The sequence below is a fragment of the Pinus tabuliformis genome, chromosome 8 (genome assembly GCF_031772625.1).
Source record: "Pinus tabuliformis cultivar Carrire ecotype Pingquan chromosome 8, CPIR1, whole genome shotgun sequence".
In the NCBI taxonomy this organism is placed as follows: Eukaryota; Viridiplantae; Streptophyta; class Pinopsida; order Pinales; family Pinaceae; genus Pinus; species Pinus tabuliformis.
In genome coordinates, this window is record NC_142294.1 from 163,193,625 (window position 1) to 163,217,491 (window position 23,867).

Consider the following 23,867-nt stretch of genomic DNA (forward strand, 5'->3'; position numbering starts at 1 on the left):
AACCCTGAATCTCTAGAAGTTAAGACTTTGATGAAGAAGTTAGAGCAAATCTCTATTTCAACTGAAAAGCCTACAAAATCTCAGTCATCTGAAGGAAGTGTTTCCTCTGTTCTGCAACCAAGACAAATCTTGACTCGTTCTCAAAGCGAGAAGACTGCAATTCCTCTTTTTGAATTTCCCATTTCTTCTTTCCGAAAGAAAACCAAGAAATCCGAATCACAGACATCCACTAGCGAGGTTTTATCCCATTCTCCACCTCAAACCCCTTCATTCCCTCCATTGTTTCCAACAACTTCCATTCCAACCACTAGTGCTAGTACTTCTAGTCCAATCTCCCAACCTGCCTCTTCTTCCACTCAAATCCCTCTTATCATCTCATCCACTCAAATTCCAATGACAGGACAACAACCGCGAGTACACCCATGGAATAATCCCTGTGTTGTAGCAATGGCAGCTCCTCTTCACCCTCTTCCTAAACATCATGAAAACTGGTTGCCCAAATGTAACCCTGATGATGGACTACCAGCTAAGAAACACCTCCATAACTATATGTTGGCCATCAATTTAAATGGAGTCGATGAAGAAGACTGTGTCATCAAATTATTTCCATATACTCTTACAGGATCAGCAGGATCCTAGTACTTTTCACACGTAAGCCTTAATACATAGTTAATGAGGTTTAATTGCATTCTCTTTTAACGGCTCGAGAAGAGATATATTTTTTATCCGTGTTTGAAATAAAAGCTTCATCCTTACGTTCTTTCAGAATTCACTGTGTTATTGTGTTTCCACTTGTAATTATCGCTCTGTGTTTTTATCCTATTTTCTCCATTGACTGAATTTCAGGAAATCTCTGAAGGAAACAATGCTCGGAAGAATGGCTAAGAAAGGAAAAAAATTGCAGAGGCTACTTCGTCCAAGGATTCAAACATGTTTCCACTCTTCTCCGATACCACATGCAATACGGATGGCGGGACTACAACATGGGAGGCCATGTATACTTTACTGGGGAAAGAAGACCCAAAGGTCCTGGAAACCAAAGCAACAACGTATGTCGAAGAAAGTTCTGATGCTTCTTATTTCGAAGTAGCATGTTCTTTCCTGAACAAGCCGAAAATCTTACCATACACGGATATGGTAAGATGGATTATTGATAATGTGGACATTTTAAACAGAGTTCAAAAATTCCAAGCATGAAGTCATGGGGTCATTTAACCCAGACAATTTACGCTAAATGTACCATCTGTCAGCACCACATAATATCTATGATAAAGTCTTTATTGAGCATTTTTCCAAAGAAAATGAAGACCCAATGGGCATCATGCAAAATTGGAGGTCTGGCTCCAACAAGTTCAGGCAGGAGAAAAGTGGTATGTACACAATTTCACCCTTGTTAGCCCTGCATAATTTTGCAGCTGCAATGTTGTGCAGACTATTTGGAAAAGTTGATATTACTAAGTTGTCTATTGAATGGGTTTCGTTGATTGATGCGGTTGTTAATGCCATAATCATGAACTGGAGTAATATTTTGTCGGACAATTTGGCTATGGCCATCTGAGAATACAGACACAATAGAATTGTCTCCACTCGAGTTATCCCTCCCTTTTACATGAGTGCTTATGTCATGGATGTTATATGTTTTTCTTCACATTTTCCAAACATGGGTTGGAAATGGACTTTAAAGGATCCTACTCCCATCCATGTTTATCATAAAGTTTTGTGGGAATCACAGTTTAGCTCCCATTTTTATAAAATTTGTCATGGCGTTATGTTGCCAATTTACCAGACCATTTTTTATAAGAAAGCCCCCAGGCTATCAAAGGAAGCAAAGACATACATCTTACAGGTGGCAAGATGGTTTGGTGAAAAATTATTTACTTATATCATAGTTTTTGGGAGTATTACAGCTCCGCATGTTCTTCCATATTATGTTCCGAATAAATTATTGGCAAGAGAGATTGTCGACCAAACAGTAGATGATGGTATAACCAAAACCCTTAAAGAACAAAAGAAGTTCATCTAGTCGACCTTCCCAATACAATGTGGTGCTTCTGCATTACATGATTATGGGCACGCATTTAAAGAGATACAAAACATTACGTCCCTAAATCTGGCCACTGTGTCAGGTAGACAATATGACCCTAATAAGGTCGCCAAAAACTTCACTACTATGGTCAAAATCAGACAATTTATTCATGAGGATGATGAGTTTGATGATCTCTTTGAGCAAGCTGAGACATTTTCACAAGTTTTACATTTAGCATCAATAAAACTAGACCCAGCAGACCTCAACCGCTTCCACCTCTACAAAAATAGAAGGCTAACAAAGGTCCCTTTGGACCTATTATAGATTGAACAAATAAGAGAACCTACTCCCAGCGTAAGCCTAGAGGAAAGTTCCAAGCACAATTCTAATGAGGAATCTCAAGAGAAGTCAGTTCAAGGTTCAGAAGACTTTGAACACCAATCTGAGAATAAGGAAGGAAGCCCCGAGGAAGACCCTGAGATGGACACAGAGAAAAATGCTGAAGAAACGGCTGAAAATGCCTCTGCTAAGGAACACATAGAGACTGGCTCTTCACAGGTTCAAACAGAAAATATTGAAGTCATCAATCTGGAACAGGAATGGGAGAAATTTAATAAAAAGCTCCAAACGCCACAAACAGAGACAAGTCTTGAAGGAACTTCTGGATTTCAGACCCCACAACACACTCAGCAGGTTATAAATCCATAAACAACAATACAAGAAGTTATAACTACTCAAGATATTGAAGTCATCCTGGCACACCCAACTTCAGAAATTGTTTTAAAGATTGAGGAAATACCACCACTGGACATATTCTACAGCCCAACACATAAGGTTGTAGTAAAAAGGCAAAGGAAGAAAAGAAAATTGGATGTATTTGCAATAGAAACTCTTGGAAGTGAATCAATGGAGGTAGTATGGAAAGACACCCCCATTGATCCATTAGAAAATCTTACAAAGCTATCACAATTTGTAGTGCCTATGCAACTGCAACAATTGATAAGGCAACAGAAGTTCAACTTTTGCTCAAAGAAAAAGAAGAAAGAGTTCAGCGGCCTGAACAACAACTTGAGCAGACAGAGCACCAACAAGCAAGTGGAAATGCAGATGGCACAGCTTGAACAAGATTTTGAGCAAATGAGAGTACAACATCAAACAAACATTGTAGAGAAGAACTCAGATTCACCAAATGCAAGCTATAATGGATAAATTCAAAGACAACCCTCAAACAGATGAATTCATTAAAGAGGCACTTGAATTAAATTCTTTGTTGTCACAGCAACAAAAAATGTTCTGCCAAAGAATCTCATCGATCAATCCCTATTGTGAAACAAGTGGTAAATTAACCAATCAAATAGTTGATCAAAGAGATCAATAAGAGGATTTCAGATTTTATTTCTTGGCAGGAATCTGAAGAAGGAAGAAAAGTCGATCTGCCAAAGATCGAGGAGTCCCACAAGGATATCTTATTCACAGATTGGGACATACAGTTAAAGCAAGTAGAAAGGGCAGCAACAAGAGCAGCTAGTACAGCAAACAATATAATTGAGGCGGTGAACGAAAACCTTCACACTACCAATCTTATCAAAGAATGTAGGCCAAAAGCTCTCCCAGACATCAAACAGTTAGAAAAACAATGGAAAGAGACTGCCAAAACAAATGCAAAGGCAATCAAACAACTGTCTAAGCTTGATTGGGAAACCTACTGGCAGTTTCTGGTGAAACCACACAGTCAATGGATGACTCTATGATGTTTAACCAATTCTACTCAAAAGATGGTGCCACCTCTCACTGATGTTGTATTCACGAGACAATTGAGATCTAGAATTGACCAACCACCCCAAGTGAAGCCAATGATAGACATCTACGAACTCAAGGACCGAATGATTGAGTAGGACCATTCAATTTGAAGAAGTTTGTCATCATTTTATTTTCTATTTTAGTTTTATTTTACTTATTATGAGGAAGGTTGTTTGAGACCTCCTCACTTTTTTATGTAATAATATATTTTTTTATACATAATTTGTTTTATTTAAACTCCTCTCATGCATTTAGAGAGGGATCCAAGATTTTATCAAAAACACTTTGCAAAGGATTGCACTTCTATACTTTTGTGATTATTTTGATGAGATAATTGGAACAAGATCTTGATTTTCTTAGAGATTGATCATACTCTACTGAATTTGCACTTCTATACTCTACTATACTATACTAAACTAGTCTCAACATATGCTCTTCAACTTCATTTACTATAGCTTTAATAATATTACTTGCTAGGTATATGCTCTTAAGTTTGAGAAGGACCAACCCAAAGTGAGGATAGGTTCCTTAGGTGGTAGTTATGACTAGCATAGTAGTTCCCTCTCAAGTTACACCTTGTAGTTTAGGTTTTTTAATCCAATTAAGAGCAAGTTGGGGAGGTAACAACTCAATAACAATGAGGCAACATTAATTCTCCACCATTTCTTAATATGTTACCACAAGCAAAACAAAATAAATTATATGCAAAGGTAGTGTCATAATTAAGAACATCACCCATACCAATTGAATGCAAGAAGTACTATTGTGTTTTACAACATCACTAATATTAATTGAATGCATTACAAACTAAGAAACTACCACATACTTGATAGCTAAATTTAGTACCTACATAATATCAATGCATGCTAAGGCAAGATAATGGACTTCCATGTTGACCAATGTTAATTTAACATTGACTAATGCAATTAGAAAGCAGGGATTTCTTTGTCAATATTATTAAAATAATTATTTCTTACATTTTATTGGACCATAACTTGAAAATCTTATTGCAGTTATTGCAGAATATAATGCCATGTGGATAAGTGGATCACATATCTTATGCCATAATCTATAGATATGATTTATGTAAATCTTAATACTACTATTATTAATAATTTTTTCATAACATTTATAATCTAGTAAAAACTTTGTTACCATTATTATACGTTTTATTTTCTTATTTTAGAAAGTACATTGTTATGAAACCAAAGATAATATTCAATGTAAAGTAACACAAATAGATTGTTGTACACTGATGTCCATATGCAAAGGCAATGATGTAGAGACTTTTTGCTTACTATTCACAATGCTCAACAACACAAGCTAGCCCGGCAGCATCATTAACCCTGCCTTGATATATTTTTCGGTTTTGTATTAGAGTTGTAATCCTTGGTGATGTAAAAGTCTATTTCAAAACCACACCGCATTAGGGTTGTTACATAAAATGTAGCTCTGAAAGTAATATATTTTGGGAACCTCAAATTTGTATAAAGTTCGAGTCATCCTTTGAGCTTCGAACCACGGTGATTGATTTTACAGGGCATATGGTACACTCGAATGCAACGCAAGATTGTAAACTCATTTCCTTTTATGTAGCTATGACTAGAAAAAATTATTGTTTAATGTACAATATAAAATAACAGAATGTCACATTTTCACCAACTAAAAAAAAGCAACCTAAACAAAATAACGAAACAAACTATTCACATTGCAATATAATGAATTTCATTGAATAATCAAGACAGAAGAAGCCAAAGTAAGAGTAGTGCCTCACAAAAGCAACATCTCATTGTGAGAAAATCATGCATGCGGAATTTGAAGAAAGCCACAGCTCTCAAATGAAAACTCCATGTCCACTGACCATATAACTACCCCTGAAGAGGTTTTCCTCACTCCATTGCACAATTGGAGTTCCTTGGGCCTCCAATTGAAGTTTTTTAAATTCATTGAGTGTCAGGTAAGTTTATTGTTATGATGATTGTCAGTTAACACCATTTAGAGTAACAAACGCAAGGTTTTACTAAATTTCAACCAAAGCCTCCTCGAAGCAAGTGTCCCTTACCACTCATCTTTCAATAACTGGTCAGAGGAAGGGATAGTTTATAGAAAGCTCAATGCAGGCAAGTTATTGCATTCGGTGTCATGAAATTGGATCATAACTTATTCATACAAGGAAACACAAGTGTCTTATGTTATGTTAGCCTACTTACCCTGCCTCTGGCATATGCACCATAGTGATTGATTGGGATAAGCAGCTCCCTTCTATATCTGTTCACTTAAGCCGGGGAGGAGAATAATAAGTTCTCTAAGTGGCTAAATGCGAGAAACCAAGATGGAAACGCACAACTCAACCACAAAACCATGTTGTGTTTTAATAAAGTTCTTCAATCAAATCTCAAACACAATAGATGACCAGATAAGACTGATGAGTCTAGTGCAATTGATGCAATCATTTGCAAAACCTGATTCAGATTGAGTTTAATGATTAATTTCGAAGTTCGAAAAATAATTTCACAGTTACAAAATTATCAAGCAAACAGATGAGGCATAAACATGTCGTAACACGTTAATATTAATGGATCAATAACCGGATCATTAGGTATCCCGCTACCAGTTACAGTTGAGGGATCAATTAAAGTTGTGTACAATGTAAGACGGACATGCTAGGGTTTTAACTCGAAAGTCTCACAAAATAATACTCAGCTAGTTATGGGGAACAAATACGAAACTCATGCTCATAATATAAAAACAGCAAATGATGCAAACTCACAGTGGATGGATGAGGATTTTGGATATGGCTTTGGCAAAAGCTTTCATTACCTTGTGTCAATTCCAAAACTTACAAACAAACAAAAAAAATCTCAACAAAGCACCATTTATTTATTGTGTTTGGATGCTTCATCCTAGGCTTTCATGCATAAAAATTCACGCTCAACATTTACATAGAAACTGGGTAGTTATAATAAAATTATGAAACCCCTCCCAGTAACGATTATGGAAGATAAAACCCGAGGTGAAACTTCCACTCTACTCTTTAAGGGCACTAAACACAGTCCCTGACTGAGTTCAAAATATTCTAGCTCTACAAACAACCCAAAAATCAAGAATGCCAACTGCCAAAACTTATAAGCTAGTTCACAATATCATCAGAACTGCTCACTACCTGCAAATAGAACAACATAACACATCGAGTAAACTCAGCTGCAGCAATTAGAAACTTGTTTTTCAAATTTTAGTAAATAACTATGCACTCATCAGCAAATCATGCACATAATTCTGTGATACTGAGTAACTCTTTAATATTTCATGCTTGGGGATCTTAAATGCAAGGAAAAAAAGAGTAGACATAGATAGTATGGAAATAATACCTTGTTTTCTATCACAGATTCATCAGGTATCTCAAGTGTAGCCCCCTGCTTTGCTTCAATTATAACTTTTCCCTGAAACAAAAGCAGTAATTCCATTACGAAAAAAAATTAATTTCTATGAACAGTTGACCTCTAGAACCAATCATCACCACCATAATTTTGTTCTAGCTCAATAAACCATTTTGAATGGAGTTCAATTATTACTGAAAAATCAGTTTTATAGTTCAGAGAGGCTTCTTAACCTCCCGGGAGAGAGAATGATAGATTCATTGGTTTGAAAGCAGGCAAGTGGAAGCTAGGGACCAGTTCGAATAGGTTTTGCCCCTTTTGCCCCACGAAAGGGCACACTGGATTTGCAAGTTCCAAAATAGATAAACAATTTGCAACATTACTTGAATATGGAGAATACCTAGCACATTGAGAAGCAAGATGTTTTTTTAATATTATTAAGGTTCTGAAAGATGAGATAAAATAATTTTTATTAATATCCAGCAAATGACAATATATAGGTTAATGGGACTGCTAGGTTAATATGAATTAATACACAGTGGGGTGCAGCTCATATAAGAGGAGATCTCTTCTATGAAAGTTTTAGATGAAAAGCAGTTATTTTTACCAAAAAGTGGAATATCATTTCCGTGCAGAATCAGCCAGTGTTTATCAATTATGTATCGATCAATTCAATAATGAATGATAATATTGTAAGGTTCCAGAACTAGGGTAGAATAAGAATTATCGCCCATGCATTGTTTATATATATATATATATATGGAGAGAGAGAGAGAGAAACCACTCAGGTTTCCTTGAAAAAATATAATGGGGGAGAGAAGGAGAGGAAACACATCAACAGCTTGAAACAACAGGGGAATGTCCCAGACTTTCGCAAATGTTTCCATCTTCGGGAATGCATGGGTGAGTTTTCAATGTATTGTTAGAGTGTTCCAAAAATGGGTGCATTCAAACACCCAGGGAGCCATTTCTCGTATCAAAGTTCCCAAAGCACAACATGAAAATGAGAGCTTATGCATCTGTGATGATCATCTACAACATTTGTAACCATCCTAAAATTTCCTAAGTTATTTCCTCACACAAGATGCTTCAAGAACTAGCATATAAGCATGTACCTGAGCTACCTAGCAAAGATTAAGAAAAGATCAGGTTCAAGATAGATTTCTGAGCCTATTCCACAGTAGATGTAATGGATATTATTGTTGAGTAATTTGTCATTGATGTCAAAGCTCAAGTTCAAGATAGATTTCTAAGCCTATTCCACAGTAGATGATGAGAAAACCAATTATTCAAGAGCAGAGACAGATGTGGTATTTCTTATTGCAATAATGTTGAGGACAGATGGTGGTTGTCATATATGACAATAATGCACCTGCTTAAAGGATGAACCAAGATGGTAATTAGACCTTGATTCCCTGGCCATAAAGAAATACATCAGGCTAGTGACTAAAGACTGATAACCAGCCTGCGAGGAAAAGGATTGATGCCTACTGTGCTAATATAAAAGCAGCACTAATCTGTAAAATGTTATGAAAATACGCCAAATGAAAGGTTGAATGCTCCAGATCTGTCCTTACTCTCATAATACTATGCTTATCACTTCAATGAACCTGTCAAGAACAAAAATACCAACTAGCTTTCCAGAAATTTGTGGCCGTGGGATAAATTTACCTAACACCGGCTTGTTACAAGTATGACCATGAGTTCTCAAGTGTTAGAGAGACAATGAATTGGCCATATCTATGTGCTGGACATAAGAAAAGGGCAAGCATTACTCTCAAACAATTTTATAGAGGATTTCTATTCATGTCGGCTTCCATGTATTCAAGTTGGCTCCTTCTAGAGATGTGTCTATTCAACATGGTCAAGCAAGTATAAATAGAACCATGTGTCCTCCATTTTGACCATCCTGCTTGGCTGGGATACACAAAAGCAGAACAGATCTAAAGGAGTAAGAATAGGAATTCACAATCCACAAACTAGGAGCTGACTTAGTAGGATAAGGCGAGTTTTTCTTTTCTGAGTTTCTTTTCTGTGACTATCTTGGAGAAATTTGGCCTTACTGTGCAGGACTTCGGCACTAAAGGAACAGGACCTCGTCCCTCCTTAAAGGAGCAGACCTCAGCCTCTACTGAAGGAACTGAACCTCAGCCCTTTTCTGAGGATATACTTCAGAATTTTCGGAGCAGACTTCGGCTTCTGTCAGGAGCAGATTCTGCCTCATTTAGGAGCAGACTTTAGCCTAGTAAGAGCCTCAGAACTCAGCCCTTTTTGTGGAGCAGAACCAGTCTTCAGCCTTCTCTGTCTCTGTGGAGCAGAATCTCAGCCTTGTCTCAGCTGGTGGAAGGACATTCGGACCTGTGATCTTAGCCCCTGATCTCAGCCCATCTTTGGAGTAGACTTGTGCAGACTCTGGAGTAGCTGTCGAAGAGATTTTGAACAGTTATTTGGGAATCTTTGGAACAGTTCTTTGATAATCTTTGGAGCAGTCTTGTAGATGAGCTTATAGACTTCTTGAAGCAACCTTAGAGCAGATAAAAGTAGTCTTGAAGCCATCATTGAGAGCAATTCTTTGAAGCATTGTTTGAAACATTTATTCAGGGCCTCTTTGGAGCATCAATGAAAACTCTTGGAAGCATCCCCTTCTAGACTTGTTGCAGATACAAAGATACTTATTGAGCAACTTTGAAGAGTTTTGATCAGTCCATATGAGCATTTATTGATGAGCCTTAAATCAGACCTTGAGTGAACTTGAAAAAGCGTTGGGACAGACCTATTGAAGCTTGAAGAGCAAACTTTACTGAAGCAGATCTTTGAAGCACACTTTTGAAGTATTTCTTGAGCAGACATGCAGAGCCTTGGAGACACTTTCAATGCCTTGCTGGAGTTGACCTTGAATTAAACCAGATTTTGAAGTATCTTGGAGGCCATTTGTAGCAACTCTAGAAGCATTTATTGAAGTAGGTATTGAAACAGTATGTGAAGTATTGTTGGAGCAGTATTGGAGACATCCAAGTATTATTTAAGTACTGTTGAAGAAATCTTTCAGATCTTGTTGAAGAAGTTTTTGGAAGACTTGAAGCAGTAATGAAACCACCTTAAAGGACTGACACAAGTAGAGAGAGTTGGATGCCTAGAGGATTGAAGTCTTCATACAAAGTTGGAGCCTTGTAGGAAACCAGGTTGGAGCCTTGAAGGAGATAGACTTATAATATTGTACAGGTTAGAGCCTGGTTGTTTGTAAGAGGATTGGAGTCCTCATCTTCTCTATTAATAAAATCATTTTCTTGTTGCATATCTTGTGTTTTGGTTTAATTAATAATCTTAACTGGCATAGTATAACAATTGTAGAGAAATACTAATTCACCCCCCTCCCTTTAGTATTTCCAACTATTATAAATAGAAGCCTGCAAGCACCAACCATGTCATTTATGAGGCTGACACTCTGATGTCACTTTTTTACAGATAAAATTAGCTAAGAAGAGCACACGATAATTGTGAAACCTAATGAAGGTTATTGTAACGTTATCAAATAATGCATTGCTACAGACTCCGAAATATTGCCATGGTTAGAAAAAGGAAGAGGGGAATATAAAAGAATTTATTGATGGTTTTAGCCTCTAGTAGTATTTCTGGTAAAAAGAAATGATAAGTCAGTAGAAATTGATGGGTTTTCACTTATGAAGAAATTAGGATGCAGATTTATCTCCCAAGGAACCGCTACCAACCCAAAATCCAACGGTTTTAATGATAGCATATTCAGAAATTCCTCCTCAATCAGTAAGGATAACAAGGAGGCAGAAGAATCAGATGTTTATCTAATATATGGTGCAAGATAAGACATCAATATGGCTAAGACTACTATAAAAATTGGGCTAATAAACATAAACCAAGTCATTTGGATGAAGCGACACAAGCTGAAGCAAGTAATAAAAAAATCAGGGTTTCTGACAATGATTGTTGAAGAAACTGACCTAAAGGGAAATAAAAAATGCTACAGAATTCTTTAATTGTTTGCTTTAATGCAGAGTTCAAGGGGCATTGTTGACAATTAAATGGGTTGCCCAGGTAATAAGCAGAAATGTATCTTAGCAGGTACTTGTTCATCATCACACTAAAAATTCTCTACCATGTAGATGCAATGTGACAATTTCAAACCCCTATGGCCTGGCATCTATCACATGGTGTGATTGAATCATTTAATCACTACACATATTTGTCAAGGATATAACAAGCCTTGCAATTGTATCCAAACAATTGTGTTGGGAGTATGTAGATTACCAGTGGAAATGGAATTTCACTGCATGGTCACCTTGATGGGTTAATAATTTCCTCTATTAGAGGACAGTTGGCAAAGAAAGGTCTCACCCATGGGCATAAGGTAAACAATTTTCTTGGAGAACTCTCAAGTAGTCTAAAATATTCCAAGCTGTGGACCTACTTGTTTTCACTACATTTTGTCAGTGGATTCCAAATGACAGCTTTTTTGAGCTAAATTTCAATTCTTGTGGGCCTATCTATGAATATTAGAAATGGCCTTTAGGAAGCCATTTCTGGACTACAGAACCAGAGCTTTATTCCCAGATTCTATTAACTTATCCCATTGAGAAAATGGATTAGGTGTTGAGATATCTCAAAGATTGCTTTTCCTTTGGGACCAGAGTACTTGGGTAATTGGTTCTTCATAACAATTTATAAGGGATTACTTTGCATTGCACAAGTTTTTTCCAAATGGATGTTGGTTGGTCACAAGCCTAAGTCATTTAAAAATGATGTGGAAATGCAAAGTTGCCAAAGCATTTTGGATCTTGATTGGTGCACACTGCATAGTACAATGTTCTCTTTGTTGCTCCCCTTCATTGGAAAGGCACCTTTTGGAATAATGGGATGTAATCATATTGGCAAGCATCTTCTCTTTCTGACAGGGAAGGTGCCAAGCAACCTTTCAAGAGGCAACTACTCCTTTTAACTTGGTAGAAGTTTAGCTTTACGGTAAGTAGATCTAACTATGGGATGGATGGAAAGGTTTACATCTAATTCCCTGAGTGGTACTGACTTATTTTCTTCACTGCAAAAATAAAAAATACAATGAATAACAGTATGGTAACCTGCTAATTTAACAATGATATCTTAACCATTACAGAAGTTTACCACAAGATCCCACTCTTTGGTCAAGACTTGCAATCGAAGCCATGGTTGTGACATGCATGCAATTAGCCCTCTTCTTTTACAGTAACAAGTCTTCTAACCCTTTAAAAAATATTACAACATAAATGGCCCAAACAACTGTAGACCTAAGAACAATATGTTTGAGCTGAAAGAAAAGGAAAGTAAGACATAGTTGTAACAAAGTGGACCAGACGGGAGAAAATATCTAGCATAAATGGAAAAGAAAGGAAAAGAAATGATTTAACATGAGAAAACAATTCCTGTTGACATTCATTTCATATGAATTTGTCACAAAGATTTCATGTCACCAAGGCAAGGCATTTCTTTCGTAAGTACATAACCATCTACTCTCGGAAGCAACTTGGTAATTATTCTTACAGTAACAAATTGACAATTCAGGCAATGAGTACGCTAACTTGTTAATATACACATATGCCTAAAGCATAATAACTTGTTAATAAATTTTCCTTTTTGTTAGAAAACCCATGAGAAAAGAAACTTGCTAACCTTCAGGATGACTCCACTGCCAAACCACACATCACCTGACACCTTTAGACTATCAAGATCAATGATGCTAGGTATGGACTTGAAACGCTTTAGAAAGTTGCCAACCTGTGCATTAGACATTATAAGTATCAAAAATGGAATTATCATGGAAAAATGACTCTAAATACTAGAGTGGACATGAATGAAATGCAATCAGCCAATAAAAATCACCTTCTTGAATTCAGGACCCAACTCAATGGTGGGATTTGCAGGGTTGACTCTAGCAGGATTTCGGATGACAAAACCTTCCTCCACAGTGTAAAGATCCGACTGCAGAAGCAGAATTTAGAATGGTTAAAACTCTGCTAGAGACAACAAAAATATATAAGTATTTTCAAGTCAAAAGATAAGTGCTTCCCATTCAACCTGCACAAGTAGTAAATCTGAAGTTGCCTTCACTGGGAGAAAGCGTGATCTTGGAACATTGACACCAATTGCACGATCAAAAAACTGGGGGATCAAACAACAGCTGATGTCAGCTAAGCTTGCACAACAACATTGGAGAATCAAAACTTAAAATAAGTAGTCAATTAATGCTAGAAGAATTAACTGCAATGCATACCCTTATAGCAGCACCTGCAGCCGTTTCAAGCTGAAGCACCTTTACCCCATCTACTTCCTGTAAAATTAGAGACATATAAATGAAAATATCATTTGCCTAGGCTCTCAAGCACAAATTTACAATTGTTGTCCAAAGAGAACCACTACTTATTTGAGAATGTGGAAAAGAATATGTATTGCCTTTGGATTTGGAATTATCTCCATTTTAAGAGCATCAGCCTCCACAAGCCTCTTAATCGCCTTCAAGTTCACCCATCTGCATGTTTACATAAACATTTTGCATAAGACATCCTCCAGATCACCTAAAACTGTAATGAATAGAATAATGCAACGCATTTCACTCACAAATTATTGGTATTGAAGATTTTGAACTTTTCAATCGACTTGAACTCGCCAACCTGAATGATAAATCAATTAAGCACTAAAATCAGTTCAACGTCCTATAAAAAATTGCATGAATTCATTATCTTCAGTAAAACCACAAGTTTCCCGAAACCTGCAAATTTGTATTGTCAAAAACCAACTAAAAAAATCAATATAACGTACATGCTCCTCTGGAACCTGTGCAATCTCTAGAAGCTGCAATAAAAAATCATTACAGCACAGTAAGTTGATCATGTCATCTCGATATCATCAACAATCCAATATTATATACCGTTAAAATTACAAATCAATCTAAAATGCCAGGAAAAATGAAAACCTAGAGCAGTATGTAGAAAACCCCTAAGCGTACATACTCATAAGTACAACAGGTATATAATAGGAGTGAAAAAAGCACAAAGCTAGACAATGGTAATTAAAAATAATATAAATAGAAAGCATAATCCATGTTAATTATAGAATGTGGATGTCAAGTCACCTCAGAGATAGAAGTAGAATGAGGGGAGAAAGACTCCCCCATCGAGTCATTTGTTACTAAGAAGGGGCTGATACAGTGTCTGATAATCTCATCCAAACAGAAAACCAAAGCTTTTCTCAACAAGTTCAGGTTTTTTGAGAGTTGAGACAAATGGTTCATGTTGGCCCAAGATTACACATCTTGGTCTAAAGGAGTGCGTGAGGCAACAATCATTTCTTGCCAAAATCGAGGGAAAGAAGGAAGTGAATAACCTAACAAGGTTTGTCATGGATGAACGATATTTAATGTCTAAAATGAAAAAAGGAAACAAATTATATTAATGTCCACAATAAATAATGTCAATGAAACTATAAAAAAAACCACCTTAAAATAGTGATCAGAGAGAAGCCATTTATTTATTGAAGGTAACAATGTACAATACACCATTTCCTATGAAGTCACCCACCCTAGTCAATGGTCAATAGGCTTCAATCTTTTAATAAATGTAGGGGACACCTCATTTTATTTCATAGTTTATGTTTAAAGACACCTATCCTACATAGTTCTTTAGCAAAGGTATTACTATTTTACTGAAAACATGTTTCTACTTTTTCTGTTCATTCAATCTTTTTCTGGTTGTTCTGTTCATTCAACGTTAAAGTCTAGATGAGCTAAATTAACATATATATTGCTAAAACGAATTTCTGGATTTCTAATGTGTAATGGAATGGATATCCTTGGCATTCTATCCATTTTTAAATGCATTCCAAAAGTTTGGGAAAGTTTAATCTTTGCAGATCACACTTTTTCCCAATTCATCTTAACAGTGTCTATGAAGGCATTAACTTCACTCTAAAAATTGAAGACTTTTTTTCTAGGTCATCAAAAGCCAGATGGCTCCCTTCCTTCAGGTATGACAGATACCTCCTTGCTGTATCCCAACACCATGCCTACCAAAAATCTGTTGTTTTAAATACCTCAATTATCAAAATATTTCAAATTTCTAACCAAGATCACTCAGAAAAAAAGAAAATTTTCACCTTAAGAAACCGTTAGAAATGTAAATAAACCTAGAAACCACACTTCCAGCCTTCCTCATAACATGCTACCACCTACTTGCCAACCTTCCCTTCATTCATGGAACACAACATCTTCAAATCTTTCCTCCCAACTCCCTTTGTAACAAACCACCTTCAAAACTATCAAGGATAAATTGACCACTGCTTACATCAAGGTATATACTCAACTCCATGTTCATGTGGTATTTCATGCATTGGCCAGACTGGACATTCCATGGAAGCTAGAGTTAAAGAACACATTATTGAATAAATCATAACAACAATGTTAAATATCACATATTTACCCTTGCTGAACATCCCAACTGAACAAAATATGCCTTGACCAAACCAAAGTCCTGTTCCTCAAGACTAATTAGGAAAACCTAAGAACATGAATATAGAAGAATGTTTAACGCTTTGTCAAACTTAGAAGCTTCTTGTTAACATCATTTTTAACCAAAAGTGTTATACTCCCTTGTTAAGTTGTTGCATTGTTGATCCCCTGCCTCCCTTTCCTTCTCCTAGTTTTCCTTGTCCTTCTCCTTTCATTTATTTGATTGTTAGATTTGTAATCACCATTTCCTCAATCTTCATTTTTTATTTCTCCCTCTCCTATAAACTCTCCTCACAAAGACTTTTATTTGCTCCTATTCTTTTTATACCTTAGATCTTAACCTCAAATAGCTACTAACCTCTTGTTTCCTTCCTCCCTGCCTCTTCCCTTCTCTTCCCTTCTGACTGAAGTGTTATTTATTTTGAAGATGTTGAGCTATTCCTTCCTACAGTTTGACCTGAATGCCAGCATTCTTTTTCTTCGTGTTCCCTTTACCTTAGCTCCGTTCTTCCCTTCTGACCAGATTAATCTTTATTTATAAGTGGTTGAAGTATTCCTTCCCACATTTTGACCTTCACTCCATTTTTTATATATAGGGGCTTCCATTTTCTTCATGTTCCCTGTTGCATTGTGCTTCTAGGAGATAACTTCTGCACTCCCTTAAATATTATACTTTCCAATACCTTTCACCTACTTTCGTTAAGAGACATTGATAATTACATTTCATTAAATTTTAATTTGAGATATCTTTCCGATTATGTTATTTTGTTAATTTTAACATGTTCACCCAACCTCTTATATCATACCAACCTGCACCCTTTAATAATGATTGTTTCTAACTTTTATAACCCTAACTTCAATGCCCCATTAGAATTTACATCTTATAATCTTTCCTTTCAAGGCTTTAACCCTACTTTCCTCTGATTTCCTCACACTCGTTCCTCTTTCTGCATAATGATGAGTGATGTGTTACACATAAAACCTTCCTGACAACTACAGTATTCATTGAGTAATTAACATAATTTACACAAATTCAAGTATCGCGTTTCAAGATCAAAAGAAACAGCATGAAAACATAGAGCTAATATGGGACAGAATAATTGCTCTATAAACTTTTGCTTCTAAACTGTTACAAACATACTCTCACCATGCTCTTTTGATATTTCATAGCTTACACCTCTCTTCTCATCCCAAAGTTGCAATAAACACATTAGAAATTGTATAACAACATCAATATACTGCTTAGTACTTAAAGGCAATTAAGGTACAGAGGATTAGCTTTCACAAAGTTAAAAATGCAGCAATATACTACATTAGAAATTAGTAAAATGTACATCAAGATTGGTACCTCCACAAGCATACCAAGTCCCATTTCTACATGGGCAAGGAAAGCTAACAAATTTACTTTGGCTATAACTTGAAATTTACTCATATCTTTCATAAAAATAGCCATGCTGGCTGAAAATGTAGTGACTAGTATCTGGGTTGAATATATTGGCTCAAATGTTGAACAAAGGAATTCTCTGATAAGGTTAGGCGTGGTAATTCAAAATCTTATAGATGGCGATATTAAAGAGGCAAATAACGACAACATAAACAAAAACTAATCTGGGAAATTAAAAGCACACATTAGTTCCATGTTAATTTACATATTTCTCTTTCCAATGTAAGATTTAGGCCAATCTTAATAGCTTTCAGATAGTTATAATAAAGAAAGAAATAACAACCACATAATAGGATAATCAAAAGCTAATCTGGAAAATCGAAACACCAGGCAGCATAAATCTAAGTGCACATTAGTTACATGTCAATTTAAGTGTTCCTCTTTCCAATATCACAACTAGACAGAGACAATATTACCTGAACTCTGCCTTCATAAGAGATAAGCGTACCACCTTTTACATCTGCAAGCGTTTTGGGAGTGACCTGCATGTAGTTCCTTGCATGTTTAATCATAGGCTGCAAGCTTCCATATTGGACAATACAATGAATTTTTCTCACTTACCTCCATGCAGTATTCATTTTTATTTTTGACCAGATGATTCAAAATTTCTAATAGATGGTCAAGAAATTGCATGGTATCACAAAAATAAATTTGTTCATGGCATGAAAATATATAGAAGCCCCTGTGGTCAGGTACAGAGTCTTACATATAAGTCACAGTAAATGAATCGCATATTGAAAATTCTACAATTAATTCCCCAAAAATGGCATTTCATAGTTTTGGACTGTAGAAGTCCTCTGCATGCTATACACAATTTTAAGTTTAAACTTTGAGATAATGAAAAATACGTAAAACACAAGCGCAAATAGGATACTGAGATCAACTATTGCTCCCAAGTTGTCTGAGTTAGCTATAAACACGTACTCCTTACCCTGTGAACCATAGACACTGTTAGACACAAAGTAAGAACACAGAGACACCATTGAAGGCAAGATATGAAATATTATATCCATGAAAAAACCACAAGCATCTGAAACCAAAGAGTTGAACAAATGAAGCAAAGAACCTGTGAGAGTAGTTCATCAAGCTTCCCACTGTTCAAAAGAGCAGGGAAAACATCTCCGTGGCCAGGTGGGTACCTTCAACCAAAAATAAGCAAACAATCTGTAAACATGAATAAATATTTATATGAAGATACAGCTTCAAAATAATATGTATTTCTAACCGAGACAACACACATGACTTGATGTGATTGTCAACTCAAATTCACGTTAGGAACAAATGCCTTTCATATATTCTAGCACATCAAAATTGATAGCCATGACTTTTAGTGAACAAATCAACACGTTTAAACATTATAAGCATGTATATATTATAATAGTCCATGTCCATATTATGGTGTCACGCCTGCAGTTATATTTTGAAAAGAAAAAGCCATTACTACAGGCAGGTTACAAAACTCTGAATACTCTATGTAAGTGTATTGAATATTGATGTAATATACTCAAAATGTGCCTCCTCACGAAGCAAGCTGCAAAACCAGTCCAGATCGAAGCAAACTTTACTAATCCTAATGACCTCAAACTCTAAATGGAAAATTCCAATGGAGTAATATAGAAAGGATAATATTTCGTGTAAATAAATCAAGTGAAAGCAACAATGTTGTAAACCCATGGTTGCGTAAGACACTCTATTAGCCGTGGTTCTTATAACCAAAAATTTGAAATGATTAACCCAACCATAAACTTCTAGCTTTCAGCAATCCTTAACCAAACAAATAGAAAATGCCTAACCAAATAAAAAACAGAACGATATGGCAAGAAAACAAAGGTCAATATCGTTTTTATACGCCATAAAAATTATGCATTTTTAGCTATTGAATAGACAACCAAAAGCATGGTGCTAGGCATAAAACCCTTGGAAAGGCGATCGTAGTCGTGTTAAAGTACACTTGCATGAGTTTCAAAAGTACAGTCACTCTCTTGTTGCAAGAATTCATAATAACTCACGAACAATGTTCGTTAAACCAGTCTAACTTGTTTAATTTTTCTATTAAGCTCCACACTATATATGTTATATAGATGATAATTTGATATATATGCATTTAAAAGGAAAACTCATTTTTCTAATTGAAGGTCATTCAGAACAGACACTTTCAGAACAGAAAAGTGTCATTAAAGGTCCTGTTTCACCTAATTGAAATCTTGAGTACAACGTCAAGAAACTCACCATGCTTCTTTGTCTGTACGACCCTTAGTTGGCCATGGTGTCAAATCTTCTGCCACCATGCGTGGATATTGACTCTGACGACACAAAAAAACATGTTAACATTGTTACTGCATGCAGACAGAACAGAGCACAGAGAAGACACGAAATCAAATTTAAATAATAGCATCTGTTAAAGTTAATGCAAATGTATATCTCCGACCTGGTTGAAGATGTGGATGTCAATATTCGAGCCAGAGTACTTTTCTACAATCTACACAATGCAAATTACATGTGCAAAGTCAAAATTTCAAAAGTGGTTGTGGGAATTATAGTAATCAACAGTGAATAATTAGGAGCATTAAAAAATACTGCCATTTGGAAACATATAATGTATTACCTTAATTGTATCATCATGTGTATTAAATGAATTCATCAGCACCAACGGAACTTTGGAATCGTATTTGTTGTTCAGAGACTACAATTAACAAATCAAATTTATGAAATTAACTAACAAAAGATGCCAAATAGAAACAAAGCAAAAAAGAATATTTCAAGCAGCATTCCGCTGCATTCATTTTAAGTACATATATTTGTAAATCTCGAATAGATTGACACTTCACCTCTATTTGCTTCACAATCAAGTCCAGAAATGTTAGGCCATTTCGTACTTCAATGACGGATCTGCAGATTAAATGGAATAGCTTAAATTTCAAGTCAATTTCAAAGAATTGCCAATCATCGCAAGAAAGAAAGTTGGACCATTTTTTAAGACTGCCACATATATTACATTAGAATTCAATATACATGCACATCAAAATTCAAGATGGGGACCCATCTAAGAGCCAAAGGGCATGCACACCAAATCCCCCTTCGTACATAAGCAATGAAAGCTAGCATATCCGCTCAAGATTGCCCTTTTTCTAACATCGTAACGAACTATGCCATAGAATAACCCCCCATTATTTCAGAGGTTTTCAAAGATGTAATTTGGCCTTCCAATTAGATTAAAGGATTTAAATAGAAATTAAAATAGATAAAAGGAAAAAGCAAACTGCTTGAATTTTTTTGGTAGCTTTAACCAGAAAAGTCTCATAGAACAGTACTAAATTATATATCACAAAATTTCCATCACAATTAAATAGGTCCTACAGTAGGCCACAAAAACTGAGAATGTAATAGCAATCTTATATTTTGATGGAGCATCAAACAGCAAGCCTAGCCTAGAAGTAGCAGGGAGTTTTTGAAGAGGAAAATATACTTTCCTTGCATCGGTTTACAATCAAGTTGAAATCAAGGAGGAAAAATTAGTAACTTCGTGAATTCTTTAGGTAGCTTTAACCAGCCAAGTCTCATAGATGAGTACTCAAGTATATCTCACACAAAATTTCCATCACAATTATGTAGGTCCTACATTAGGTTAAAAAATGGGAAATGTAATAGCCTTAGAGGGCAAGACTGGCCTAGTAGAATGGAGAGAATTCTACTTTCCAGACATGAGTTTACAATCAAGTTAAAATCAAGGGGATTCCACTACCATAGATCCATCTTAACCTCTCAGAACTATTTTACATATAAAGTCAACCTTTTTTATACTAGCTAGCCTTTTTTAGGTGTTACACACAAAAGTAATGAACATCTCCCCCCAACCATGCTATAGAGCTTCTCGCTTGCCATAGTGTAAGAGATTTTGATCGACAACTTAAACAAGAAGAATAAAGATCCTTCGTGAGAATTGTGGAACAAGATCGAATGGATAATAGAGGGCTTGGGAAACCTTGAAGCAATATGCTTCAACCACAACAGAAGATCTTCCAATCAAGTAGCCAATTGGCTGGCAAACAGGGCAGTATCAACTACAAAAGGCAATCAAGTTTTTGAATATTGAGGCCATTATAAAAGAACATGGTCTATGATCTCAAATATTTGGAATAGGAACGGAGGTAGTGATCATTGTACGATAAATGAAGACTGGAGAACAATAGATATTGTCCATTACGTACAACTCAAGTGGATCAATCTCGAAAGAATGATGAATCAGCAGCTGTGATGAAGGATGTAACCCAGAAAGAAGCTCAATGAATATAGAGGCAGACCAAAGATAATCAGCATTCTATACTGCAAACACCTATCTGTGCATATTAGCCTTGTTGACCATTTTCAATAAGGGATCAGAGATCTGTCCCCAATTCTTTTGATACAAGACACTGGTTCAACAAATTCATGGATTTCTCGGAGAGGAGGTAGAACTTCTAATCCAAGCATCTTTGCAGGTTAACGTGAAAGAATTTAAAATGCGAAGGAATATTCAGTCGTGCAGAGGAACTTCAAGCAAGCCACGTAAATTGAAACATAGATTTTATAACCTGGTGCAGAGGAACTTCAAGCAAGCCAGGTAAATTGAAACATAGATTTTATAACCTGGATTAGATTCTGGAGAATAGTCTATCAAGCATAAGGCCTAAACCGGTTGAACTAGTTGATATTTGCGAATGGATTGAAAGGAACTCTTTACATAATGTGCTATGGGACTCGAACAACCTGAGGGAGAAAGCCATAAATCAAAGTCATCAGATGAAGCTCAGCCTCCACTGCAGTCACATGACTGTAAGACCCTACAGCCTGCAAGGTAGATTCTGGATCTACTCTGCTATGTTCCACAGAAGTCTCAATTGAATTTTTCGGTCTATATATTATAGTTTCTGTTTAATTTTGTATACTGTTATTAACTAAACAGTTAGAGGTCCGTATGTCTGGAAAACATACCCAGAGGCAATTTCGAAATGACTGTAGCAGATATCAAACTAGATATGCCTATCAAAATCCGCCCAGTTCGTATCGGTGGCATGTTAAATGCAAATTATGTGTCTAGAGTGGTGGGCCCGCTTTATGTATTACTGGTAACAATCAATAGGAGGCAAACAAGATCTAAACAGAGAATAGAGTTTGACGAATTTGCACATTGAAGAGTATGGAATATATGTCTGTTAGAAACACTTACTTGGGCCCAGTACAACCCATGGTTGTTCCCAAACCGCCATTAAGCTTTAACACAACAAGCTTGTCCAAGAGTTCCTTGGTTTCCGATGGATCTGCAAATTTCATAAGCAACTATTTTTAATGCAGACCCAAATTAAATATCCAGATATGCTAAACACAAATATCCAATCTAGAAATTTGAGACGCCAACATTTAATTGAGAAATATCCAATCTATGCATTGTTTGATAATAGATCACAGACCTTCTCCCAAAGCTGCCAACGAATCGTAGGGAACCACGACCTCGTCAGTCGGGGTCTTGATTTTTTCCCATTCAATCTTCTCTTCTTCGCCGCTGCATTCATCAAATTCCAAAGAATATTACCGGTTAGTCGAAGCGGCAGGTCACGGCGTCGAACCCCGGGGGCATACAAATAGACAATTAGATTTACGGGACCGTAAATTAAATGAATAACCAAGGTCTGCGAATATAAGCTGAGAAATATTCACTCAGTATTCGAAATCCGTAAAGATGCAATGGCGAGTCGTTGGCTGTTAGTCACCTGAGGAAGCGAGAAACCAGTCGCACAAACCCTTCCTTCTCATTATCACTGCAAGCATTAAGTATCCATTACACAGTGACATATCTTTAAATGGAATTTAAAGGCGGCGGATCTTTAAATGAAAGCAACAGAGGATTTTACTGTTAATACTTACCTGATCTGGTTCAGCTTCGTGACCTCGGCTTGAAGTTTAGGGATCCGATCGGTTTCGGTTGCGGGTGAAGCAACTGCTGGTGCTGCAGCCATTTTCGGTCGTGATAGAAAGATCCCCGTCGCGGACAGATCAGAGCGTGCGTAGAAGACGAAACTGTTACGCACTTATGCTTCCTGTTAACGCTATGTTGAATACCGAAGAATTATCATATAAATCCTCTCAGCGGATCAATCGTAGTGTTGCCACCACCTCCTCCTCCACCTCCCTTTATGTTCAGTAGGAGCGGAGCAATGAGAGTATATTCCGGCGAATTATGCGAGGAAGATGTGCAGTCACGAAAATTTCGTATGTCCACCGCCGGGCTCTGGAAACCAAGATGTCTCGCCCAAAACCAGTGGCGCCGAGATCACGCAATGCTGCGGCACTCTGGTTTGCCACGTGTTATGCCATCCGATGATGTGGGCCTTCCACACAGTGGGATAGAATAAACTTTGAGAAAAGGTATATGCCAGGTATTGTCTGACGTGGCGTTCGTTTGATGGCTGGAACTGCGTGTACAAGTTGATTAGAAGTTAGGCGGAATTTCTCTGTCGGATCTTGTTTCAACCATATTTGAAACAAAAGAACCTATGATTTTGAAACGCAGGTACTATGACTTTGATAATTTAATAAATAAAATATATGATTTATTTATATTTTTTCGGGGATTGAGATATATTTGGGGAAAATTTTGGGTTTTTTTTTTTTGCCATTATAGTATTCTGGTTAAACCTCTCGTGGTATATTTAATTTTTCGTGGGTTGGCATACATAT

At 36.4% G+C, this 23,867-nt stretch overlaps 1 protein-coding gene across 2 annotated transcripts; it reads right to left on the reverse strand.

Annotated features, from left to right (window-relative positions):
* Window positions 1-6,685: 6,685 nt before the first annotated feature.
* Window positions 6,686-23,463, reverse strand: LOC149234647 (UTP--glucose-1-phosphate uridylyltransferase 1-like). 2 transcript variants are annotated; one of them, XM_089371903.1, is made up of 21 exons: window positions 23,055-23,463; window positions 22,901-22,948; window positions 22,601-22,692; window positions 22,360-22,450; window positions 19,982-20,042; window positions 19,759-19,836; window positions 19,582-19,632; window positions 19,383-19,456; window positions 18,220-18,292; window positions 18,028-18,085; window positions 17,715-17,761; window positions 17,570-17,635; window positions 14,026-14,058; window positions 13,825-13,877; window positions 13,660-13,735; window positions 13,481-13,537; window positions 13,285-13,368; window positions 13,090-13,188; window positions 12,880-12,984; window positions 7,195-7,266; window positions 6,686-6,989 (listed from the first exon to the last, which is right to left on the reverse strand). In XM_089371903.1, exons 1-21 carry the CDS (start codon window positions 23,144-23,146, stop codon window positions 6,957-6,959), a joined length of 1,443 nt encoding a protein of 480 aa, XP_089228029.1. In that variant the 5' UTR covers window positions 23,147-23,463; the 3' UTR covers window positions 6,686-6,956. The 2 variants fall into 2 exon arrangements, with proteins under 2 accessions (XP_089228029.1, XP_089228028.1); XM_089371902.1 differs by having other exon boundaries at window positions 17,570-17,668.
* Window positions 23,464-23,867: the final 404 nt, after the last annotated feature.